This window comes from Anastrepha ludens, chromosome X, assembly GCF_028408465.1.
Source record: "Anastrepha ludens isolate Willacy chromosome X, idAnaLude1.1, whole genome shotgun sequence".
Classification (NCBI taxonomy): Eukaryota; Metazoa; Arthropoda; class Insecta; order Diptera; family Tephritidae; genus Anastrepha; species Anastrepha ludens.
In genome coordinates this window covers 45,953,628-45,980,384 of record NC_071503.1, presented here as the reverse complement: position 1 = coordinate 45,980,384, position 26,757 = coordinate 45,953,628, and the positions used below count along the sequence as shown (strand labels likewise).

The window sequence follows — 26,757 nt, the reverse complement described above, 5'->3', positions numbered from 1 at the left end:
CTCGCTGTGTGTTTGCCTCCGCAAAGTGCGCATTTTATGTTGCTGCTGTTTTCTACAATACACTCTCTATAGTTTTGTGATTACCAGCGCATTTTGCACAAAACTTATTTTGCAGTGTAGTAAGTTATGTATTGAATAAATTTCTTTATTATTTGCCTCATCTCCAATGAGAACAATGACAGCGGTTTCTTGGAGCCTTTGAGGCTTTATATGATTATCTACTTAAATTTATGATGTACATTTCCAGAATTATCTGATTTTAAAACATTTAAAAGTGTTAAGCTTTTTGAATTCGACAGAATACAGAACTATGTTGTGAATGAAAAAAATATTGCCGTTTTAAACATTCAAAAGACATAAAGCAAGTAAATTGCATTTTCACAATCTAATGCGAATGTATACAATGGATGCACCAGTAAAATAAAAGATTGGATTTCTCTACAACCACTAATAACAGCCGTTGTCTAAGCAATTTTTCAATCTAAGAAGGGCGTAAGATATACATACATACTATGTACATATGTTGCCAAAAATTAGAAGATGAGATACGAGATTTGAGCGTATTAGGCTAACATTTCAAAATTTGAAAATATTACAAACTATTTCTTTCATCCCAATATACAAGTATATACGTGTCGACTAATTTTATACACACTTCTTTAAAGCAATCTAAAACATGACAATAATAAAAGAGTGCCAGTAAAAATTAATGACCCACATACAATATAACATGAGATAATTTATACAGTTATAGCAAGAAAAGAACGAATAAATCAGATATATACAATACATGCACAAATATTTTCTGAATTTTTATTCTGTTTTCATCTCATATTTATTTTTTTATTTTATGCAATTGAAGTCAGGAGAAATATCCTAGTAGAGATTGTCAACACGTGTAATAACATTTTTTCGCTACACGTTCAACTCTTTGCTCACCGTACACAATATTTTCTTATTTTTAGATTCATCACAATTCTTCTACATAACAACAAAATATGGAAGCCTGCCGCTTATGATTTGAAAATTTTACTAGTGGCTTTATCTTAAACAAACTGATCCTGATCCATACACCAATCAAATTATCAGGGATTTTTAAACAGATATTTTGTAAAAAATAAAAAAAATATGCAAAGTAATTAATTACGCCTTCCTTTTCAATCGGTGTAAAATTTCTAAATAATTATATTTTAACTAATTCATGTCGCAATACGTACACTTGCCTTGCAATATTTAACATTCAATCAGTAGTTTGTATGCACTATAGTATTTCTATAAATTCAATACTATTTACTAATATTATAGTACATAAAAAAACGGGGAATATTTCTACTTGTAAAATCTTTATCAAATATATTGACGATGTAGACGTTATGTTGTCTCATAGCTTGTTAAGAGAGCTGCATCTACCGGTTCCATACAACTGGGACATGTTAGACTGCGCATGAGCCAATCATCAATGCAGTGCACATGATATATATGCATGCATGGCAAATATCGCACCGACTCCTCAACACAAAAATCAACCATGCATATTACACATTCTCGTGTTTTTGTAGACCCATCGTATGTACCGATGGGCAAATGCTGGATTAGGCCTATTCGCTTCGCGATTTTAACTTGTTCTTCCTCGGTTAAATGCGATGCTGGACGTCTGACCGACGGAGACGGAAAGAAAACTGGCTGTAGAAGTTCCTGAAAAATAAAGACCATATAAATTATTTTCAAACAGTTAGGCAAGTGAGAGCAATTTGAAATATCTGAGTATTCTATATGTGTGTATTCTACTTTACAAGGTGCATATCAAAGATGTGTTGCACGTTTTCAAAACAGAACACAATTAGTTTTTTTGTTTTTAATATTTGTTTAAATTTCACTATTCACATCTTGGTTGTAATTGTAGTAGGGGTCTTCCGATCGAATTCGATAGTTATTATTCGGGAAAATTTTCCGAAATTTAGTTCATGGCATGAGCATTTATTAAGAAATACTTAAGTATCAGTAACTTCCAGCTGATTTGTCGCATACCAAAGCAAATATAAAAATTAAATAGTGCGCAATTCAATTAATTACAAAAACCACTAGGCACATACTTGTACGTACCTTAGTTTATCACGAATGGCGAAATTGCCTTTTAATGCTTCTTGCTTAATATTTCTTGTTTATTATTTGCCTCATTTGACATCCAAAGCATAGTAGTGACATATTTATCTGGCGTCACAGTCATAAAACTTATTTATAATGACAATTTAACAGGCATAAAGGTGATATCTGATTGATTGATTCATCCAAGGTTTTATTCCATTGCAGTTTAGTTCAGAGGACACTACTCTACTCTATTCCCTGAATATTTCTAATCCCGCTCCATAGATCTCATCTTAGGTGCTGATGTGTATAGCTACCTAATGAAGGAAGCTCAAATAGAAACTGATTGTAGACTTATTTACTAAAATACTCATTTTGTTATCTGTGGACCTGTGTCAACATATATGTAGTAGATGATAAGTTTAAGGGGTTATACGCAGTTATGACTTTCAAAAAAATCGATTTTTTATTGCATTTTTGTAATGTACATATATTCAAAAGTATACGCACGAAATTTGAAGTAGATCTAAGCAATACTTTCGGAGTTATACCTAAATATGTAGAGATGCCTCGGCACGTTTTAAGGTAGGTATTGAAACTTTAAACGTGTTTTTTTCAAAACGGAATTTTTCAAGTCGGTGTACACGATATCTCGAAAACGGCTTGTTTGATCGGTCAACCGTTTTAACTCAATCTTTAAAGATACATTTTCTAGTAATTAATCGTTCCTTTTGTAAATCTGATACTTATTTTCCATTTTATAATCAATTTACGGCCAAATTTTAACGTAAAAATCTAAATCATTTCTTTTAAAAGCTGCTATTTTGTGAAAATTCACTATTTTGATTAGCCGAACGATTAATTATTGTACTAGATAATCTAATATATTAACAAAATTTGTTTGGTTTTTTGATTTCAGATAATCCAATCCTGAGTTACGATGTACACCGTAAATCGTCTTTTTTTAAAGGAGGTTCCAGAAATCGCCTGCAGCGCGCTCTATAATCAACATTTTCATAAATAAAAAATTTTGTTACGTTCTTGAAGGATGCTTTGATAACCGCCAAAAATTTTCAAATTAAAATTTTCTGAAGTTTCTTCAGGATAAATCCTTGACAGCCCGTCTTTTATTTGCTTCATAACTGCGTATAACCCCTTAAGCGGTTCTGGGAACAGGAAGAAATGCCAAACAAAAGATAGGACTCTACTGAAGACATGACAATACTTCATTTCGACACACATAAGAGATAACATATATTGTACTGCTTCCCTTCAGGAGAAAGTACCAAAAACTAGGAAACTATGGAGCAGATGTTTGCCAGAAAACCGAGCTTACAAATTGCTTAATTTATGGGAAAATATCAAACATTAGGGCATATGGCTTTCATATTATTTGCCACACCATGGCGCAGAAAATCTTAGTAGTACAACCACAAATTTGCGTGTTGTATTTGATGGTTCAAACAAGTACCAAAGGACCTGCTTTATATTGCGATTTATACCAAATATCATAATATGAGATTGGGGAATAAGTTCGTACCGAGGACTTTTATTTAAACCAAAAACATTAATTGTCGTTGCTATTCTATCTATTGCTATCTCCTGGAGCCACCTACTCCTTTGTTTGTTTCATATTGTTGTACAAGCCCCATTTCTCATCTCCCGTGACGATTCGGTAAGCCCCATTGAATGAAGGTGATTGAGAATAGTTTTATGATCGCAGCTCATTTTTTCCGCCCATTCTCGATTGGTTTGGCGACCCTTCTCATTCAAAGGTGATTATAGACGTTCTTTATCGAATTCAGAAGACCTTTTGCTGCGGGACGTGTCATCGACGTCAAAGTCGCCATTTTTGAAATTTACAAACCATTTCCATGCTGTAGACTCGCCTATGACACCTTTATACACGTCGCAAATGTCCCGGACTGCTTCTGCAGCTTTTTGACCTCGATGAAAAGCAAAGAAGAGCACGTGTCGAAAATGTTGATTGTTGCCTCCTAGGTCTCGAAACTAATAAAAAATTAAATAACTCAAATATACAATTAACATAGTTTTGTAGAGCAGAAAGAGTTTTATCGAATGAATGCTTTTACTTGCCGAACAGCAAACAAATCGTTGTAAAATAAAAGAAAATATAAAAGCCCTATGAACTTATTCCAAACACACTGCTTCGTTGGCGCATGCATAAAGTAACTATTGTACATACATATCAGTTCCGACATAGAAAAAATGTTCAGACAAATTGCTGTAAACCCTGATCACCAACGCCTTCAAAGTATCTCTTGGAGAGAATCTGTAACGAATCCTATAAAAATATATTATGTAAATTAAAAATTGCGACCTATGACTTTCTATCAGAACACTACAACAGCTTGCTAAATATGTGTCTGGCCACTAGCCTCAGAAGTGCTGTTATGTGATATTTAGGTGGATTGCGCTATAACAGGGGCACACAGTCCATCGAAGGCAACGTTGGCTTTGCTCGTACGAGAATTAAAAGAAAGAATAACCGAGATACAGTGCTACGACTCCAAAAAAAGTGGCCAAAAATAGGGAAATGGAAGAATTTCGGTAAAAGTATGTTTCTTAGAGAACCAGAATGCGATTAAACCAAAAACCTTAATAGCTTTTATAGTTTTGATGAAATAAGGACTACAAAACAGATTTAAAATTTTTTTTTCTGAAGCATTCCAACAGTACCTACCAAATACGTCTATATTTGCGTCAACAACATTTTTCATTCGCTAAAACTGGTCGAATTCGTTGCTATAAGCAAAATGTATATGTAAACATAGATACACTACAGCAAAGAAAAAGCAGCACTCTTGTTTCAAAATAAATTTTTAACTTCAAGGCTATAATACTTAGCACATGGACAGAAAAATCCCAGGCCTTACACATAGATGGCACTAATTTATTGCATTTACCTCTTTTTCAGTTAGTACTAACCTTAAAAAGACAGATGTTAAACTTTCATAATATTCTATTCATTAGCTCGTGAGTTGTTGTGCTAAGAGTGATGCTACTTTTGTTATTTTCAAAACAATAGATAAAAACGAATTTCGTGTTTGAATTTGACACCGGTTCTTGATGAGAAAAAATACTGTTCAAGCGAAGCAATGGTTTGAAAAGTGTTACGGGGACTCCGCTCCATCAGAAACAACAATAAAACGATGATTTGCTGACTTCAAATGTGGTCGGAGTTAAATTGATGGTACACAAGGTAGTAGACGTTCAAATGAGGCGTTAATCCCAGAAAACATAAAAAGCAAATCCTCAAAATCGTTTGAATGAAATGAAAAGTGAAATTGCGTGAGTTAGCTGACATCATCATCAAAACAACCTGTTAGCTTTATATTGCATGAGCATTTGACTATGCAAAGACTCTGTTCAAAGTGGGTGCCGCGTTTGCTCACTGTTGACGAGCGTGTTGATGATTCTGAGAGGAGTTTGGCCATGTTTAAACGTAATAAACCGATTTTTGCGTCGATATGTGACACTCGAATTCACTCCGGAATCAAAACGATCCTCATCTGAGTGGACAGCAACTGAACCTCATCCAAAGCACCCGAAAGCAACACAATCGTGTAGAAAGGTTACGGCCTCGCTATTTTGGGGTATGCGTGTTGTAATATTCATCGAATATGTTGAGACAGGAAATATCTACCATCAACAGTGAATATTTTTTATATATAGCGTTATTGCAAAGAAACTTTCGCATATGGCAAAAAAAAGACAACGCAGCGACTCATAGGTCAATGGAAATAATGGCAAACTCCATGAATTGAACCTCGAATTGCTCCCACATCCACCGTATTCGCCAGATTTGGCTCCCAGCGACTACTGACTGTTCGCAGACCTAAAAAAAATGCTCGCTGGTAATAAATTTTTTTCGAATGAAGAGCTTATCGCTGAAACTGAGGACTATTTTGAGGCAAAAGATAAATCGTTCTACAAAGTGGTTTATTGCGTTGCTCTTAGTGGACATTACTTTGATGATAAAGCAAAAAAAAACTGTTTTCTTTGTTAGACCCAAGACTTACAGCCCATGTGCTATTTTGTATTATTTATTTATTAATTGGATAGTCCCATGCGTGAAGATGTATTTTAATGAATTATTTATTTAGTATGAGAGAACAAAAAGGAATGGGTTCGAAACCTTCAACAGTACAATATATCGAAGGCGTAACCTTGTTAAAAGAGAACCTAAAAATGTGGATTCTTTCATGTTTCACTATTTTTATTCAAAATGCGGCTCTAAATAATTATATGTGAAACATGACATCATTTAAATATCCACCATGAGAACATCTCCAAATAAAATCCGCCAAACAGTCGATTCATGAATGTCTAATTGTTGAGAATGTCGAGATATCGATGTTTAAGGTTGTACCAGCAACACTTTGCGTTACAGCAGCAATATTCGCAACAGAAAATCTAGTTTGTCGGCATCAAAATAGGCGCCATTCGAAGCAATACACATATGCCAACGATTACTCTAGTCATCAAAGCACCTCTTAAACGCATTTCAAGAGATATTCTTCAGCTCCTTCAGCGAATTCTCTTTAATGGTCTCTATCGACTCAAAGTGGCGTCCGCGGAGTGATAATTGAAGTTTTGGGAAAAGGAACGCGCGCTTTTTAAATGAACAATTTCCGATATTTCTTGACAGAATGTAAGTTTCAACAATTTTAAAGCGCTGTCGCGTCTTTGCGATAAGCTATTCATAAAGTTTGACCATTTTCATAATAAATTTGAATATTTTCAACGCGATGTTGTATCCTGTAAAGTTGTACATTTGTCTTCCTGACAAATGTCACAGATGAAAATTTTTGTTTTGTCGGGACAACTAGCAAGTGCAGCACTCAGACATTAATTAAGTCCATTGTACTACACTTGGATTCCCTTTTAATTTTCTTTAAATCTACCCGATCTCCGAAGACATCTGAGTAGATCTTGTGGTGCCAAGGAGCCAATATGGTCGCTTCTTAACTCATCAGTGCCAGAGACCTCAAACCTGATTCAAGAAATTGGCCTCAGAGCCCATCTTAGCTAAGGAGTCAGAGGTCTCGTTACCCGCGATACCCACGTGTCCCGGGACCCATGTTAGCATCAGGCTATTATGTCTACCGACATAATTCAGCCTGGATTTACAGGACTTGACTACCCCTGATGTGGTTGGAGGGCTGTCTAAGGCCATGAGCGCAGCTTGGCTGTCGCTGCAGACACATATAGATCTGCCTCTCCATCGCTTTTCCACAACAAAGATCATCGCTTCTTGAACTGCATACACCTCCGCTTGAAACACAGATGAATGCATTCCAAGAGCAAAGTGCAGTTTTGTCCCGCTGGATTCCACGTAGACCCCAGAGCCGGAGCCATGCTCGGTCCTAGAGCCATCCGTAAAAATACGAAAACAGTGTTTGCCGGGCTCATTTTCTGAGTATTCCCACAACTGAGCCTCTGGTAGCACTACACTGTATCTCTTTGAAGTACGACTCTTGATGGCATGGAGTCAAGGGGAATGGAGAGAATCGTTGGATCGACGTCCATGCCTTCTCTGTGTTCCAATGCCGGACAGGGGCCGTACCAGTTCCCATTGTGTTTCAGCCTGCAGATGGCCTTCAAGGCGTCTCCTGGGATGAAAACATCAAGTGGTGGTAAACCAATCAGAGCATCTAATGCCGGGCCTGAAGTAGTCGGAAAAGCTCTGGCGCAACAGATGGCCACAGTGCGTTGTAGTATTGATAAGGTCCTCCTGACTCCCACGAGAGAGAGAGTCTACTCATCCAGACCACTGATGCATAGGTGATAATAGGTCTTATCATAGACGTTTTCCCAAAGACACTTTTGGATGTCTTTGTTTCAACGTGTGATTTCCATAAGAGCTTACTATCGACGATTACTCCAAGATATTTAATTTCCTTGGATAGCTGGATTCTGACTCCTTTTAGCTTAGGCAGAACGAGTCCATCAAGCTTCCTCCTTTTGGTGAAAAGGATAATACCAATATTGATGATAATAGGTCTTATCATAGACGTTTTCCCAAAGACACTTTTGGATGTCTTTGTTTCAACGTGTGATTTCCATAAGAGCTTACTATCGACGATTACTCCAAGATATTTAATTTCCTTGGATAGCTGGATTCTGACTCCTTTTAGCTTAGGCAGAACGAGTCCATCAAGCTTCCTCCTTTTGGTGAAAAGGATAATACCAATATTGATGGGATTTGCCGATAGCCCATTCACACAGCACCATGTGTCAATCAGATCCAGAGTTTTCTGCACTTTCCAGCAGATGTTCATAAGCGAAGGGCCTGTTACCAAACAAGCAACATCGTCCGCATATGCTTATGCGTAGACTCCCGAATCGGTTAAGGTGGTGAGTAGAGGATGGATTACCATGCCCCAGAGCAATGGAGACAGAACACCGCCTTCGGGGCAGCCTCTATTAACACAAGATGACACCAGCAGATCTTCCTCTTCTCGCACCGAAACGATTATTTTGGCCAGCATCGAACGAATCCAATTTACTAGCACCTGGTCTACGCCTGCCTACTAGCACAGCTACACATACTGTCAAAAGTGGCATTATCAAACGCCCCCTCTATGCCTAAAAAGATGTCCCTCCTGTCGATGGCCAGCTCTACCCTAGCAACAAGGTTTTGGAGAGCCGACTCGCAGGATTTTGCACTTTGATAGGCATGCTCAAATGGAGATAGAGGGTGAGCCTTCAGCGACTTTTGACGCATGCGCAATTCCACCAGACGTTCGAGACTTTTCAGCCTGAAAGAAGTCATGCTGATGAGTCCAAAGCTTTTGGGGCTGGTGTAGTCGTCTCTTCCAACCTTTGCGATGAAAGCGAACCTCACCATCCTACAAGAGCGTGGTATGTAGGACAGTGCCAGGCAATCCGAGAAGATTTTCTTCAGCGCTAAAAGATCCTATGGCAAATCGAATGGCGGCCTCATTCACCCCAGATCTGGCAACGAACCAATCATGCCGAGAAGGTGTAACAGCTCTGACAACTGCCTCTACCAATAAGGGTTGTTGCCGGCTGACGCTTATCTGATTACCAGGAAAGTGAGATTCCATCAGCAAGCTGAGTGTCTCACTTTTCCGCTCCGTGAAGGAGCCATCAGAGTTCCTTAGTGACCCCAGCTTTGCAGTTGGGTCACTTTTCAGGATCCTAACCAATTTCGCCGTGTCACTTAGAGATTTAATACCGCTGCAGAATTCCCTATATGAGGCTCTTTTCAATTCCCGAATAAGCCCCTTGTAGTTCTTCTGAACATCACGGTATCGCTCCCAGTCCTCAGCAAGGTTAGTCTTGAGGGCCCGGTTTAGAAGTTTTCTCGACTCACGCCTCAATATCTGGAGGTGGAATCGAGACACCAAGGAACGGGAGTCCGGTTAGGGAGAGGTCGAATTGGACAGCCTGACTCAAAAACATTCAGTTAGGGCAGCGTTGAGTTTCTCAACAGCCGCCTCAATGGCTTGATCTTTTCGAAGTCTTGGTGGTGCAACGTCAAAGTCACGCAACGCCTCCCTAAACTTCTGCCAGTCTGTTTTTCTGGGGTTTCTAGAGGGCAATGGCATTTGTGCCTCCTCGCCACACTGAAACTCAATGTACCTGTGGTCCGAGCACGAATCTTCGGCAAGGAATCTCCAGTTCTTGATTCGCCCCGCAAGTTTTGAGTTTGATAGGGTGACATCCAGCACCTCCTGCCTTCTAGCAGTTACAAACGTAGGCTGTATGCCCTTGTGTTTTATAATTCGCGATAAATTCGAATAGCCGATAGCCCCGTCGATTGCACTTGCAGCTGTCCTAGATTATATGCAGGGCATTAGCATCGCAACATAGGATGAGGCCCAGATTGCGCTACTCACAGTACCTCACGAGACTAGTGGACTTCCCGGGTGGTGGCCCTTCCAGAGCATCGTTAGGAAAATAAGCAGATGCAATCACAAACTTCGACCATTCGCGTCTACCTCTGTAACACACCTCAGCCGCTACCAGGTCTTGGCAACAGAATTGCTCAAGACCCGTCACAGTGAGATGGGATGATACTATAAGACCGGTCGTAGGTCTACTCGAACTCCTGTCATATAATAACGTGGCCCCTTTCAATGCACTTAAGCCACAGAGGCGGCCCCTAAAGACCCAGGGCTCTTGCACTGTTGTTATGTGGGCTAATGTGTGCAGCTAGGTAAGCCTTTTACTTAGTAGTGCAGTAGCGGCTTTGGAATGCTGCAAGTTAATCTGCGTCACCGTCAAGGGACTGTAGCTACAGGAACCGTCCGAGCCAATTATTTGGGAAAGACGTGAAAGCTCACCGTCCCAAAGAAGAGACTCAGACGGTTCCCGTACCGTGTGCCTATAACATCAGCACTGTCCTCATCCACTCACACCACAAGAGCAGCCCCTTCCTTTCCTTCCCGGTTTTTGCTCTTGGTGTACGAGAGGACTAGCCAAAGCCTCGTGCTGATGCTCGGATTCTGGGCACGTAGACAGGATAGGACATCCGCCGTAGACAGGTCTGGATCCGGAATCCAGATGGCCTTCCTGAGGGGTACACTCTCTGTACCTCTGTCGCTGTAGACTGCCAAACGAGTGGTCCTCATGGGGGGCACGTTATTGGCCACGGTCCTGATCCACTCGAAGTTGGCCAGAGACGCGCACGTCACCTTTATGGTGCCGTCCTTTGTCTCATAGCCCTTCGCGATGGCTTCAGGACCGGAGGCAATAACCTGACGCATGAGTCGACTTTTGCAGTATTTGATTTCTGCATCCGTCAGCTGATGGTGAGGCCCCAGTTTTCCAATCACAGCCGCAGGTCGTGGGCCAGCAGCCTTATCGCTATAGGATGGCTTGGCCGCACCCTTGGATGTGCTTGGGCGAAAGTCCAGCTCCCCATCCTCCACTGACGAAGATTCGCCGGGCAGACAGCTGTGCTGGACGTTTTGTCGAGGCGCCGATAGGGATGTGGCTCAGCAGAACCTTTCCCCGCCCCACTGATTGCCGTCAAGACCGCACTCGTACCTTGGGGGTCATGGCTCGGACATTGGCAGCAACCGCAGGGCAGGGAGGTGTACTGCTTTCAGCCATCGTCCTTCTCCGCTTACCTCGAGAGCGAGACAGCTAGGGAGCGTCCGTGCCTACCGAGGATTCGGAGCTTCCGTGGGTGTCACTTCCGCTGACCGAGGTCTTTTGGAAGACACAGACGCAGGCAGAGCCACATGAGGATTTCTCCCGCATGAGCCTTGCCCGCCGCTTTCTTCTCTCCCTCCTTGCCACGCTCTTCGATTTCCTTGCTTCTTTGGGAGGTCGTGCAGCCAGCGAAGAGACCTCACAACTCAGTCCCTCCGAAACAGGGAAATGTTTCTCAGACTCTGAAGGAGAGGAGATTGCGATAGCAACCCCCGTCTCCTCTAGGATGCGCTCTCGCTCATAGAGCTGAGAGACTTGGGTAATGATTGCCGCCGAGGCGGGTGGATTGCCACTTGTGTGGATTCCACCTGGAGTAATAGAGCCATTGTTTTCCATTACCTTTTTCGGTTTGTTTCGGGAGTACTCCCTAGCCAGTTTGGTTCACGGATGGCACTCTGATTCTATGCCAACTTTGAGTCATCACCCGAGTGTTGAACCCACCCCATCAGGGAAGGTCACTCGTGTGATGTCATTGCTTCCCTATCCACCACCTGGGAGACGCCCGATGGGAGCTCAGGCAACTCCACAGATGACATAAAAAAAGATACCGTCTAGAAAGTATTCATTACTGATATCTAAGTGTCAGTTTTGAGAGATCTTTCATATACGGAGATGCTGGCACTTCCCATGGCAAAAATTGATTGTCCTCGTCAAGAAAAATAGGCTTATGGGCGGTTCACGCGTGTGAGGGAAGGTATGGTATGCTCGTTTTATGAATGAATGAGACTTGCTTTGAAAAATATGCGCTTATGTGTATGAAAGAAACAGTTTTTTGTATTAAAGAACATTCTAGAGTGCTTGGCGGCGAAGCGGTCATCGCGTTGTGCATGCTGCCGCTATTGCGCGTATGAAGGTAATTTGTACAATAATAGGATTTTCTTTTCTTTACAAGGAGACAACACATTTAAAAGAGAAATGAGTGGCCAGTACTGGCAAAGTAGTGAAATCTTTGTAAAGGTGTCTTGAGGCTATTTTCTTTTGGAGTGATAGCATGACAGCGTTAGCGTGGATTATAGCTGAGCGGAGTCGCTGCTCTATCGCGCACAACTGAAATACATCCAGGTTCTGATGGACTAACACCCGTAGTCACTTTGAAATGTAAAGGAAAATTTTTCAAACAACATACGGTATACGTAAAAATTGTTTTCTGCCTAACATGTGAAGATAGAATCGGTGAAGGCAGCAGGCAATCCGCCTGGCGTAAACCATTTACTTACAGCAGCTCTCCTAGAAACGAATCGAATATTTCCGTTGGCTTCGGGAATGTTCGTGTTAAACATATTCAGCCTACATGATTTTACCATTTAAATTTGAGTTGCTCACCATTTTCTAAATGCATCCCTGTTGTTAGACGTAAGTAGTAGAAAAGTACATTATTTGAATTCTCTCACATTATTCAAATTGCAGTATTGATGGAGGTAGCAGATTGAGTAAACACCTAATAAAATTAATTCTCGCATTAACCTTATACGAGGTGTGTTCAAAAAATAAGGAGAGTTTTCAAATATTGCAGACTACGTATATACGACTTTCGATTATTATTTTTTTTATGTGGGTGTACTCGTCTCGAAGATATGTTCATGGTTTTGGCAATATAGCATGTTTAGTTTGTTTGTGAGAGGCAGCCAGTTGGACACACCAAGTGAAACCAAGTCCTTCTCCATCTGATCTTTCCAACGCAAAGGAGACCTCCCTCTTCCCCTGCTACCACCAACTGGCACCGTATCGAACACTTTCAGAGCCGGAGAGTTTGTATTCATTCGGACGACATGACGCAGCCAACGTAGCCGTTGGATCTTTCTCTTAAACAATCCAAGCGATGCTTCATCTAATGTTCTCAGCGTCCACGCTTCTGCGCCTTACGTTAGGACGGGAATGATGAGAGCCTTGTAGAGTGTTATTTTTGTTCATCGAGTGAGGACTTTACTGCTCACTTGCCTTTTTTTTCGTCGGAACAGACTAGCAAGTACACCACTCAGACACAATTAAATCCATTGTACTGCTCGCCGATTCCCTTTTTAATTTTCTTTCAATCTATTCGCCCTCCGCAGAAATCTGAGTAGAAATCTGGTGCCAAGGAGCCAAGGCGGTCGCTTCTTAACACATCAGTGCCAAAAGCACAGAAAGTGAACCGCCGTCTCATCCTCCTCTCCACATGCTGGGCAGAGTGCACTGTCTGAGATGTTTTTCGCTGATAGAAAGTAGCCCGTCATCAGTCCAACCACCTATTTACAGTCCCTTCTGCTAAGTGACAGGAAGAACTGCGATAGTCGATCGGATATAAACGGTAACATCAGTTCTGTCCATCTGCAGCCTCTCTCAGCCTGCCGAGCTGAGGGCCCATTCTGGCTAAAGAGACAGAAATCTCGTTACCCACGATACCCACGTGTCCCGGGATCCATGTTAGCATCAGGCTATTATGTCTACCGACATAGTTCAGCCTGGATTTACAGGACTCGCCTACCCTTGGAGTGGTTGGGGGACTGCCTAAGGCCAAGAGCGCAGCTTGGCTGTCGCTGCAGACACATATAGATCTGTCTCTCCATCTGTTTTCTACAACAAATTTCATCGCTTCTTGAACAGCATACACCTCCGTTTGAAACATAGATGCATGCATTCCAAGAGCTAAGTACAGTTTTATCCCGCTGGATTCCACGTAGATCCCAGAGCCGGAGCCGTTCTCGGTCTTGGAGCCATCAGTGAAAATGCGAAAACAGGCAAACGGGCTCATTTTCAGAGTTTGACAACAGGTGAGCCTCTGGCAGCACCACACTGTATGTCTTGTCAAGCACGACTCTTGATGGCATGGAGTCAAGGGGCATGGCAAGGATCGTTGGATCGAAGTTCATGCCTACTCTGTTGTCCAATCCCGTACTGGGGCCGTAACAAATTCCCATTGTGTTTCAAACTGCAGATGGCCTTCAAGGCCTCTCCTTGGAAGAAAACATCAAGTGGTGGTAGACTAACCAGAGAATCTAATGCCAGGCCTGAAGTAAAAGGAAAAATTCGGACGCAACTGATGGCCACCGCACGTTGAAGTCTCTCTCTCTCCCACGAGAGTAAGTCTACTTATCCAGATACGTTTTATCATAGCCGTGTAGATATAGGACCATAGGATCTTGCTAGGGGAAAGACCCCACGTTTTTCCAACAACACTGCCAGAAGGCTGTCAGTGCTTTGGATGTCTTTGTTTCAACGTGTGATTTCCAGGGGAGTTTACTATCGAGGATTACTCCAAGATACTTTATTTGCTTGGATTGTGACTCCTTTTAGCTTGGGCAGAACGAGTCCATCAAGCTTCCTCGGCAACACCAATCTTGATGGGATTTGCCGATAGCCCATTCGCACAGCACCAAGTGTCAATCATATCCAGAATTTTCTGCACTTTCCTGAAGATGTTTATAAGCAAAGGGCCTATTACCAAACAGGAAATGCTTTAAAGCGGTGAGCAGAGGATTGATCACCATGCCCCAGAGCAATAGAGACAGCACACCGCCTTGGTGGTAACCTCCATTAGACCCGGATGACACCAGCAGATCCTCCTCTGCTGGCATTATCAAACGCCCCCTCTATGTCAAAAAATATTCCCATAGCGTAGTCCCTCCTGTCGATGGCTAGCACTACCCTAACAACAAGGTTTTGCAGTGCCGCCTCGCAGGATTTTTTACTTTGATAGGCATGCTGAAATGGAGATAGAGGGTAAGCCTTCAGCGACTTCTGACGTAAGCGCAATTCCACTAGTCCTTCGAGACTTTTCAGCACAAAAGAAGTCATGCTGATGGGTCTAAAACTTTTGGGGCTGGTGTAGTCATCTCTTCCAACCTTTGGGATGAAGGTGACCCTCACCAAGAGCGTGGAACATAGCCTAGTGCCAGGCATGCAGAGCAGATTTTCTTCAAGGCTGCTGTCACGGACTCTGCGCCTTCCTTCAGCCTGACAGAATATATGCCATCCGGTCCGGGCAACTTGTCGCCGCCAAAATATTTGATGGCGAATCGAATGGCGGCTTCATTCACCACAAATCTGCCAGCGTAGCAACGTAGCAGCTTTGACAACCACCTCTACCAATAAGGGCTGTTGCCGGCTGACACTTATCTGATTATCTGAAAAGTGAGATTCCATCATCAAGGTGAGTGTCTCACTTTGCCGCTCCGTGAAGGAGCCATCAGAATTTCTAAATGAACTCAGCATTGCAATTGGGTCCCCTTTCAGGATCTTAACCAATTTCGCCGTGTCACTCAATACCGCGGGAGTCTGGCCCAGGAGAGGTCGAATTGGACAAGCTGACTCAAAACATTCAGTTAAGGCAGCGTTGAGTTTTTCAACAGCCGCCTCAATCCCCTGTTCTTTCCAAAGTCTTGGAGGCATCACGTCAGGGACCCGCAACACCCCCCCTAACTTCTGCCAGTCTGGTTTTCCGGGGGTTTCTAGAGGGCAATGGCATTTGTCCTCCTCGCCACACTGAAACTCAATGTACCTGTGGTCTGAGCACAAATCTTCGGCAAGGAATCTCCAGTTCTTGATTCGCCCCGCAAGTTTTGAGTTTGATAGGGTGACATCCAGCACCTCCTGCCTTCTAGCAGTTACAAACGTAGGCTGTATGCCCTTGTGTTTTATAATTCGCGATAAATTCGAATAGCCGAGAGCCCCGTCGATTGCACTTGCTGCTGTCCTAGATTATATGCAGGGCATTAGCATCGCAACATAGGATAAGGCCCAGATTGCGCTACTCACAGTACCTCACGAGACTAGTGGACTTCCCGGGTGGTGGCCCTTCCAGAGCATCGTTAGGAAAATAAGCAGATGCAATCACAAACTTCGACCATCCGCGTCTACCCCTATGACTCACGTCAGCCGCTACCAGGTCTGGACAACAGATTTGCTCAAGACCCATCACAGTGAGATGGGGTGATACTATAAGACCGGTCCTAGGTCTACTCGAAATCCTACTCAATTGTCTACTTAGTCTAAAGTCGCACTTGTTGGCAAGGCTGTTGGATTTCCAGGCTGATATTGTTATCAGTGTTACTGCTGGTTCCTAACTACAGGAAGTCTTTTACAATCTCGAAATAATAACTGCCAACAGTGACGTGGGTGCCGATACGCGAGTGCGCCGACTATTTGTTTGATGGCAGGAGGTACTTTGGTTTATCCTCGTTCACCACCAGACCCAATCGCTTTACTTCTTTATCCAGTTTGGAAAAGGCAGAACTAAAAACGTGGTTGTTAAGGCTGACGATATCAATATCATCGGCATACGCCAACAATTTTCCGCTCTTAAAAAAATTTGTGCATGAGCGATTAAGTTCTGCGGTTAGTTCGATCCTCTCTAGCACGAGGTTAAAAAAGTCACACAGCGATTCTGTCTGAAACCTTGTTTGGTATCAAACAGCTCGGAGAGGTCCTTCCCAATTCCTACGGCGCTGCTGGTATTGAGCAACGTCATTTTGCATAACCGAATTAGTTTTGTGGGGATACCAAATTCAGACATCGCGGCATATAGGTCACTTTCGTGTTGGCGAATGCAGCTTTGAAGTAGACGAAAAAATCGTGTGTCGATTCTCTTTTCATGGGTTTTTCCCAAGATTAAGCGTATTGTGAATATCAGGCCGATTGTGGACTTTCCAGGTCTAAAGCCACACTGATGTGGTTCAATCAGTTGGTTGATGGTGGGATTCAGCCTTATGCTCGCTAAACCCTTGTAGGTGATATTTAGAAGACTAGTCCCGCGATAATTTGCACAGATTGCAAGATCACCCTTCTTATGGATAGGGCAGAGCACACGTAAACCCAATCGGCAGGCATATTTTCATCCAACCTTATTTTGCATAGAAGCTGATACATGCACCTTACCAGCTCCTCGCCGTCGTGTTTGAATAGCTCAGCCGTCAGTCCGTCGGCGTCCGCGGCTTTGTTGTTCTTCAGCCGCTTTACCGCTATTCTCACCTTGTTGTTGTTGTAGCAGTAACTTTGCCCTGTCAGTGTATTGTAATCACCGGTCGTCTTCGTCTAGCTCATCTAGATTGTTGCGACTCTGTACTTAATTGCAATAGCTTTTGTATGCGCTGAGAAGGAGAGCAAGCTGTCAAAGGTAACTCCCAATATTCTGGGGTTGTTAACCGTCGGAATTGGTGTATCATCGACTTTGGCCTTAAGTTGCAGCTTGACCTCTTTTGTCCAGGTGGTGAAGAGGGTCGCCGTGGATTTAGTGGGGAACAGTTGTAATTTCCTCGCAGTGAAGAAGCGAGAAAGACTCGCGAGGTAGTCGTTTACCTTGGAGCATAGGCCATCAATGTCATTGCCCGACACCATTATCGTGCAGTCGTCGGCGTAGGAGACCAGGGAGACTACATCTGGTGGTTGGGGGAGTTTCGAGATGTAGAACTTAAAAAGGATGCGGAACTCCTGGCTTTATTTTCCTCGGTTAGGATGTTTGGTCTCGAAGTATCACCGACGAATGACGACCACACAGGTAGTTCGCGGTCCACTTATTCAGCCTTGGCGGGAGTGTCGACTGTAAAATGTCAACTAGTAGCGTGGAGTGACTGAGTCGAAAGCCTTTTTTAGATTCAACGCTACTAGGACAGTCCACCAGTGATATCCACCTTGTCGTTGTGCTTCGTCGGGTACGACAAGGACCTAAGGGTGGACCAGAAGGTGCTCACACAAGAGGTGAAGTTGCAGGATTTCAGATACTCATCCCATTTGGTCCGCTTATGTGGGGTCACCAGTTGCGGGATCCCCAAATTGAGATCCTTTTTGCGAGGATCCACGGGATCGGCTTGGCGTAGGAGATCACGCTCGTTCGCCAGAACAGCTGCTTCAGATGGGAAACTGGGACGTATGTCCCGCATCCTTCCAGCAGGTATGAAGCAAGCCGCGGCGGCTGTAATCACCCTACGGAATGCGCGTTCGCCTGTGCGCACATCGGTGGGAATGGGGAGAGCGGCGAAGGTGTCTTCAGTAAATTCCGCGCAACTGGTCTAATCAGTTTTGTTAAAGTTGATATATGACCGGTGATCCGCGGAAACGAAGTCTGCACGTTTCCCGATTGAGATGATAATGGTCAAGAGGTATGATGCAAGCGATAGCATAGATCGCCAGACCTGCGCCAGCAATTGTTATGTCAGCCGAGCAGCTTCAATTGCCCACTACCCTATGAACGCTACCACCGTTGTCTCTTTTCAATAAAACGCGAGATTTCGTGTGAAAGAACAATTCAGTATTTTATTTGTAACGGCAAAAGCAAGAATGATATGCAAAGCCTACTTGCATGCAAAAGCTTGAGAAAAGAATGAAGGACAGAAGGTCTAAAGAGAACGAAATAAAGTTGCCATGTAGCTAAAATATACAAATTATTTCAACACTCCCACTTTTAAGTTACATTTCATATTTATAATTAAAAAAAAACTTGCAGATACACAAAACTTTATTTCTTAATGAATCTCAAACCTAATTGTTCCCTAAAATTAATAAATTTATCTTTTGGAAGCGCCTTTGTTAGGCCGTCCTGCTGCAGCTGATCAGTTGACGCAACATATTGTAGTGCAAAAACTTGCTCCTCATACTTATCGCGTATGTAGTGGTAACGCACATCAAAATGTTTTGCTCGTTTGTGAAACTCCGGATTCTTTATGAGTTGAATGGCGCTTTGGTTGTCAACACAAAACATCGTGAAGTCTGGACCACCAAGACCAAACCAAAAACGCTTGAGCCACACCAGCTCTTTTACTGCACCAGAAGCAGCAATGTATTCGGCCTCTGTAGTCGATAAAGCTACGCACTTCTGACGTTCTGAGCAGCAACTCACTATGCTATCGCCGACCATGAATACAAAACCTGATGTTGACCTTCGCGTTTGAATATCACCCGCATAGTCTGCATCGCTATAACCACGTAATTCAAGATCGCTGCTACTTTTATAAAATATACCCATGCTCATCGTTCCATTGAGGTACTTCAGTATACGTTTCACTGCTTTAACGTGCGCTGCCGTCGGCTTTTCAATATACCGACTCACGTTTGACACAGCAAAGGCTATATCCGGCCTTGTACCCACCGCCAGATACATAAGACTCCCGACTGCCTCTCTATAGGGAAACTTTATCAGATTACCATCATTGTCAAAATCGCTCAAATTGGTGAAACTGTCAGCAGGTGTGACTACAAAAGAAGAATTTTGCATATTAAACCTTGCAATTACCTTGTTGGCATAAGCATTTTGACCGATGAAAATTGAACCATCAGCGTCGCGGTGAATTTCAAGCCCTAAAAAGAACTTTGCCCCGAAGAATTTTACTTTAAATTCTTCCTGTAGATGCTTCATGAGCTCCGTAATGAGCTCGCTTAGTGTCATGCAAGTTTTCAAAGCGTTCTTCTTGCATTTTATCTGTTTGCAATTTAAAAGTCACTGTTTCCGGAAGGAATTGCACATCACATGAAATTTCAACTTTTTGATGTTTTGGGTTCCAAACTCTAATAGCTTTGTAATTGTCAGCATACCCGATGCAAATTCCCTTCCACGATTTTGCATCCAACTTGCGCCGCTTTTCCTTAGGTAAATGGACGTAAACTTCTTCACCAAAACTTCGCAAATGATTAAATTTTGCAAGCTGCCCATACCATAATTCATATGGCGTTTTCTGTGCCACCGTACTGGTTCCAAAATTTAAGCTGCATTTCTTTTGCGTAAAGCATCGTCCGTGCTAGTTCCATCACTATTCGCATTTCTCTCTCTGCACCACCGTTCTGCTGCGGTGTGTACGGTACTGTGAGTTCATGTTTAACTCCAAACTGATTAAAAATCTTAGTCAACTCATCATTGACAAACTCAAGCCCATTGTCTGTCCGCATTTGCTTAATAATTTTTTGATCCATTTTCTCAGCTTGCATCAAAAAACTTTTGATAGCCCCAGGTGCTTCTGATTTTTCTTTCATGAAATACACGAAACGTAGATGTGAATAGTCATCTTTAATAAGTAGAAAATATCTAGCCCCGCCGATCGATTTTTCTTGCATTGGACCGCATATATCCGCAAAACAGAGTTCTCCACAGCCTTTCGACTTCACTTCACTCGATTTAAAGCTGCCTCTATGTTGCTTGTCCAGTATGCATCCTTCGCACGTAAATTCCTCTTCAATGAAATCTACATTGGAGCTGCCTAACATGGGTCGAATTCTGATGACCCAGTCGATTATGCCACGTACGCAAAGCTAACTTCTCACTTACCGAAATATTTACCATGCTAATTTCCGGAACCTTGATCAGCATTTGAAACCATTTTCCATGACGAACTCCCACTGCTACAGTACTTCCGTCTTTTCTAACGAATTTGCAGTTACCGCTATCCGATCGAAAATGAAAACCACGATCTAGCGCCTTTGTTTGTGAAAACAAATTATATGTAATGTCCGGCACGTAAAGCACATTTGTCAAAACTTTCTGCACCCATTCTTGACCGTCATTAACTAAAACATTGATGTCACCTTTTCCTGCTGCTTTAATAGCACGTAATAGTGCTGTAGTGAATCAATGTCACCGCTTGCTCATGTGATCGGTTGCACCCGAATCAAGTACCCAGCTGTCTTGCTTACCCGTTACACTTGCCCCACACACCAGCGCTTCGACATTTTTACGTTGAGTCTCATTCTTTGCGGATTTTGCCATTTGCGGACAGTCCCGTTTAAAATGTTCTTTAGAACCACATTTAAAACATGCGCCTTTTGTTGTTGTTCTGCTGCTTTTGCTTTGTTGATTCTTCGTATTTTGCCAATTCTGATGCCTGACTACGAACGCCTCTACTTTATTTTTTTCTTGAGCGCTCAAACGAATTTCTTCAGCCATCAGTCTGGCTCTCAAGGTGTTCAAATTCTGATCAGATGAACGCACCGATTCCCAAGCACTATGGAAATGATTGTACTCCGCCGGCAACGAAATTAAAATTTTTGTCATAATCATCGAGTCTGATATGGTTTCGCCCTGATCACGAAGATGCTGTACAATTTCCAATAATTTCGACAAAAAAGTCGCAATATCATCTTCTGCATCTTTTGCATAACTGTAATACTTCTGCAGCAAAAACAAAACACTCGCTGTTGATGTTTGCTCGTATACACTTTTGAGTGTATCCCACATACTCTTCGCACAAGCACAGTTAAGAATCTGCATAAGCGGTTGTTTTCCCAATTCTGTACTTATTGGCCGGCGAGCTCTAGCATCAATTTTACGCTAATTCTTTTGTTCTTGCTCACCTGTCCTGGGCAATAGATCTTCTCCGTTGACCACACCATACATGTCACCAGCTTCCAAAATTTGTACCGTTTGAAACTTCCATGTCAGCCACTGTGAGCTATCTTGCAGTTTTTCAATTTTGATGTCACTTTCCGAAGACATTATAATAAAATAATACGTTTTCTTTTTTGTTAATTATTAATATGAACCAATTATTTATATTTAGCAATTTTCGCGCGACCTATGGGATCTGGGCCTATAACCTTTTGAATAAAACGCGTGATTTCGTGTGAAAGAACAATTCAGTATTTTATTTGTAACGGCAAAAGCAAGAATGATATGCAAAGCCTACTTGCATGCAAAAGCTTGAGAAAAGACTGAAGGTCTAAAGAGAACGAAATAAAGTTGCCATGTAACTAAAATATACAAATTATTTCAACAGTCTCGCTCGCTATCGTTTCTGTGCACGTTGTAGCCGTCCCTGGTGATCAGGGGGAGCTAGCGTACAGTTTTGTCTCTTGGACCGCATCTGTCTTGACACCATGTCGGCTCAAGAAGTCGACTATCTCGTCAATCTTACTCATAAGTCCGTTGCAGACTTTATAAAGTCCAAAACTCCTCGGGAGTATGGTCGTAACTCCGGGGGGGTGAGGGCCGCGCGGTGTTGTCTACGTTGGTCCTGCTGTGCGTTCCGCAAAAGTTGTTGTGGCCTGACGTTGGTGGGCGGCCGCGCCACAGAGGGAGGTTGCGGATGCAGAGCTCGGCAGCAAGGGGTAACGTAGTCGCGTGTCCAATCAAGGCTGGTGCGCAGGCCAGAGCACCTCCGAAAGTGGCACCAGCCATAGCAAGAATTGAACTCGACTGTTGTCAGATTTCGAATAACTTTGGTCTAACACACGGAACAGACTGTGCCGGGGACCAAGGGCTGTTGGTTTGTCCCCGCACTGGAATAGGAGTAGGAGGGTTGTGGGTCAGTAGGGGAGTTGGGTTGCACCTGTGGGCTCCTTGCCGTTAAGGTATGGTTTGTGGCGACACTTTGACGTGCAGGCAGGGGCCGCCACGTGCCACATACCTTGTGGACCACTCCCTGTATGTCTCAATTCCTCAACAGGTCTTAAGATGGCACCACACGTTGCACTTATTGCACCTAACTGAGATGGAGTGCGGGTGGAGCCGCTTGTGGCAAATGCAGCAGTGAGATACCTCTGGTTGGGTTCAATGCCTGCCCTGCAGAGAAGTATTTGGAGCAAACGTTGCTCCTGTGACGAAAGATTGGGGGTGGGATACGATACACTCGACAGGGCTAGTTTACTGGGGCGGCAGCGTTTGGCCGGGAAAAATCCCAGTCATTCCCGTAACGTAGAATAGGCTGTCATGGGAATGGCTATTCTCACCTCGTCATGGTCGGGTAGCCGAACGACACTTCCGACGCCAACGATTTGTTCACGACAACGAGATCTTCGCATTCTCTGTGAAATGTACGGCTATCACTGTTTAACAGGTTCGAGAAGGGTTCCCTCCATTATTTAAGTATGGATGTCAATCACCTGATCGCCGTCTTTGTTCTTACAGGAAAACGGCTTTCTGTAAGCTGTCGAAATTTCTGGTAGACTTTTCGGGCGTTGTTACTATTGGCTGGCATCTCAAGCTCTTCGCGGTCAAGCTCCTCAGCGGCACCCTCTATAGCCACAGTATAAAGGACTTAAAAACCGCTTACACTATCACAAGCATTATACATAATTACAACGTAAACTTACAGTTCGAGTTCAATACAACCAAACAGCACCCAGGCAACAGCACCAACCAGTGGAAATAGATCCAATACACGAGATCCACAAATTATAATAGGAACCATTTCGCACCACAAAACAGCTTTATCCGGCAGAGGCAAGGACTACCTCCTAATAACCCATTTCGCGCAGAGCCTCAAAAAAGGGAACGAAATCCTTCATCTCGTAATTTCAACATACAACAGAAGGTCCAACGAGTCAATCAAACACGAGACGAAGAAATGCAATCACTTGCATCGGAAAATGACGAATACGAAACAGGCAGTGTTTTTTTCGGCTTATGAGCGATTTGCCGTGCCTGCAACGCCACTGCAGGGATACAGGCAAACTCATTAACATCCTGATCGGCACCGGAGCAACAAATAACTATGTAAGTGAAAAATGCAAAATCGGTAAGCCTATACCAATCAAGCTAGTTAAAGTAAAAACCCTTCATGGTTACACAATAACTAAATAAAAAAAATAATAACATGGTTAGAGCATAATCTCACATTTTTTGAAGCAGATGCATTAGAAGAATTTAATATGCCTTTGGGGGAACAGGGACTTAAAAAAATAAAAGCAGAGATCAATCCTTTTGAGTACAAGCTCAGTCATAAATATAGGGTCAAGAAAGAAAGTGAATCTGAAATTAATTATACGGTAACTAGTGACATATATAGGGCAGAAATCGAAGAAATTATGCAAAAAAACGAAAGTACAAACGAAGTACTACCATATACTACCACGGTACAAGCTACGATTAGAACGAAATCCGAGGACCCTATTGGGACCAAGCAATATCCGTACCCTATATCGGATAATGACTTTATTCACAAAGATATTAACAAACTTATAGAAAATGAAGTAGTTCAACCCAGCAAAATTCCGTACAACTCCCTTATTTAAACGGTCTCTCAAAAAGGTACGGATGAACAAGGGAAACCTAAGCGCAGAATGGTCGTAGATTCTCAGAAGCTAAACGCTCAAACTATCACAGATAGATACCCCATACCTGATGTGACTATGACCATGCAGAATTTAGGTAAGGCAAAGGTGTTTACTACTTTAGACTTAGAGTCAGGCTTCCATCAGATCCTTATTAATGAATCTGACAGGGGAAAAACGGCCTTTAGCGTAAATGGAGCTAAGTACGAATTCCTTCGTATGCCGATCGGCCTGAAAAATGGCCCATTATTTTTTCAAAGATGCGTGGATGATATCCTTAGACCATATATCGGGAAGTTTGCGTACGTTTATATAGACGATATTCTCATTTATTCTTCCTCTCCCGAAGAACATATGGAACATATCCGCATAATAATAAACGCGCTTCACCAAGCGAACATGAAGATTTCCAAAAAGAAACCTCACTTCTTCCAAGATTCTGGGGAATACTTAGGGCATATAATCAAATACAACAGGATCACAGTTGACCCTATAAAAACACAAACTATTAAAGATTTCCCTCTTCCCACAACACTGAAGAAGCTCAGATCCTTCCTAGGTCGCGCTAGTTATTATAGAAAATTTATATAGAACTAGCATCACCCAGTGGGCTTCGCACCACCATACATAAAATGTTTTTTTTATATCGCAAGAAATTTTTCATAGAATTCGTAAAATTCTTTATAGAACTCGTAAAATGTTTAAACAGTTTAATTAGTTGATTTTTTTCATTCAACATACTTTCTAAAGATGTCACAATAGCCTTTTCTGTACTTTTTAAAATTTGATTGTGGTGGTCACCTATATACAGGTAAGGTGAAAGAGCCGATAAAAACTTGTAATTAAACTTTGATTCTTTAATTTCCATTTCAATTTTTTACGCTAAATAAATTATGCTAAAATAAATAAAGTTAAAAATGTTTTTCCAAGGGCTCCTGGAGCATTCAATTTTTTATTATATTTTCGTCCAAAATGACTTGCAATTCGATAAATGCATCATTGATTTTTGCGTCACGCAAATGTATGTATTCCTCTGATCTCAATCGGGCTTGACTCTGACGGATGAAATTGAATAGCTCACTTTCAATTTTGGCGTACATATCGACGATATATTGATGCGAAAGTTGATTGCATCGCAAAATAAAATTGTTTTCTTGAGGGCGAATCATCAATCGATACGAATAAAAATTCATCGCACTGACGGTTTTCGTTGATTTTTGACCTGCAATGCAAAAATTAATTAGCGTATGAAAATTATTTAAAAATCATATTTAAACAAAAATAAAATGTGTATGTACCAGTTGTTGGATTTATCATTGGTATGTTGATATGATAGCCATCGTCCCCTCTCCAAAACAAAATGGGGTACTGCAATGCATCATAACAGTTATGGAGTTCTGAAATACGTTGTAATTGCTCATTTCTACGATACAAAACAATATCTCGTGACCGAAACTGTTCACCAACCACAACAATGGCTACTTCATCAATCGTTGGTACATTGAATCGTCTGGCGTGCTCCGCAACTGGTGTTTTATTGGCTTTTATTATGATTTTGTGGCCATCGGTGGGCATCAGATCGAGTGCCACTTTGAACAATTTCACCAATTCATTGTGTTGATGGGACATTATTTGCAATTCATTTACGATTGATCTTCTCGTATTCGTCGAAATTGCACAGCGCTGATCTAATTCACGATTCTCATCACCAATAAAATATATTTGCAAAAACTGAATTCCAACGACAGCGAATTAATATTAACATAATACACTTACAATCACAACAGAAACGCTCATAAGCATAAAATGTCATAACTCAGGAACGGCTGCACCGATTTCAATCAAACTTCACACAAACCACCTCCTCAAAGATAGAAAAGAACTCTAAAATTTGTGTGTCAATCGGTTCGGCGGCTCTTGAGTTATAAGATTACCAAGGAAATGTAACTTCTTTTTATATATATAGATTTCGCAGCCATCGTGAAACCATTCATTACGTTCCTCAGAGGAGAGAATGGTGGGATATCAAAAAATCAAAGCGCAAAAATAAAAATCACCTTAGATGAACTTGCACTAGAAGCCTGAATAAAATAATAGAGGAACTGCAAGCCCAAGTTGAACTCTTCCAACCAAATTTTAACAAACCTCTCGAATTAACTACAGATGCTAGTAACTACGCCATAGGAGCCGTATTATCTCAATACCAAAAACCCATATCATTTGAGAAAGAGTTACTCGCAATTGTATGATTACTACAGAAACTACGTAATTACTTGTATGGTATATCAGATTTAACAATTTACACAGAGCAACAATCTTTAATCTTCTCTATATCAGTAAAAAACCCAATAAAAAATTGAAAAGATGGAAAAATTTCATCGAAGAATACGGTGCAAAACTCGTTTGCAAACCCCAGATGTCCGGGTTGTCGCTGATGCACTTTCTCGCCAGCAAATAAACAACACTGTAAACTCTGATGACTCCCAACATTCAGCACAAAGCTCCCCAACACAA

The 26,757-nt window shown here is 42.2% G+C and overlaps 2 protein-coding genes across 3 annotated transcripts in view; both read right to left on the bottom strand.

The window, feature by feature from the left end:
* Positions 1–829: 829 nt before the first annotated feature.
* LOC128869550 (RING finger protein 11) overlaps positions 830–26,757 on the bottom strand; it is a 72,665-nt gene continuing 46,737 nt past the window's right edge. Inside the window, exon 2 of one of the 2 annotated variants that reach the window (XM_054112117.1) lies at positions 830–1,695. In XM_054112117.1, the coding sequence (XP_053968092.1) occupies positions 1,372–1,695 (324 nt within the window). In that variant the 3' untranslated portion in view covers positions 830–1,371. The remainder of the gene's footprint in view (positions 1,696–26,757) is intronic. The other variant, XR_008455335.1, reaches the window with a different exon arrangement.
* On the bottom strand, positions 24,774–25,985 carry LOC128869551 (uncharacterized). Its single transcript, XM_054112118.1, has 2 exons — positions 25,542–25,985; positions 24,774–25,465 (listed from the first exon to the last, which is right to left on the bottom strand). Exons 1-2 carry the CDS (start codon positions 25,870–25,872, stop codon positions 25,188–25,190), a joined length of 609 nt encoding a protein of 202 aa, XP_053968093.1. The 5' UTR covers positions 25,873–25,985; the 3' UTR covers positions 24,774–25,187.

What these genes read in the sequence shown, in the direction of transcription:
- LOC128869551 (XM_054112118.1), bottom strand. Translation starts at nt 25,872, where the DNA reads ATGTCCCATCAACACAATGAATTGGTGAAATTGTTCAAAGTGGCACTC. An exon ending in AATGATAAATCCAACAACTG is followed by an intron (nt 25,466 to 25,541) that starts GTACATACACAT and finishes TTTGCATTGCAG; the next exon opens with GTCAAAAATCAACGAAAACC.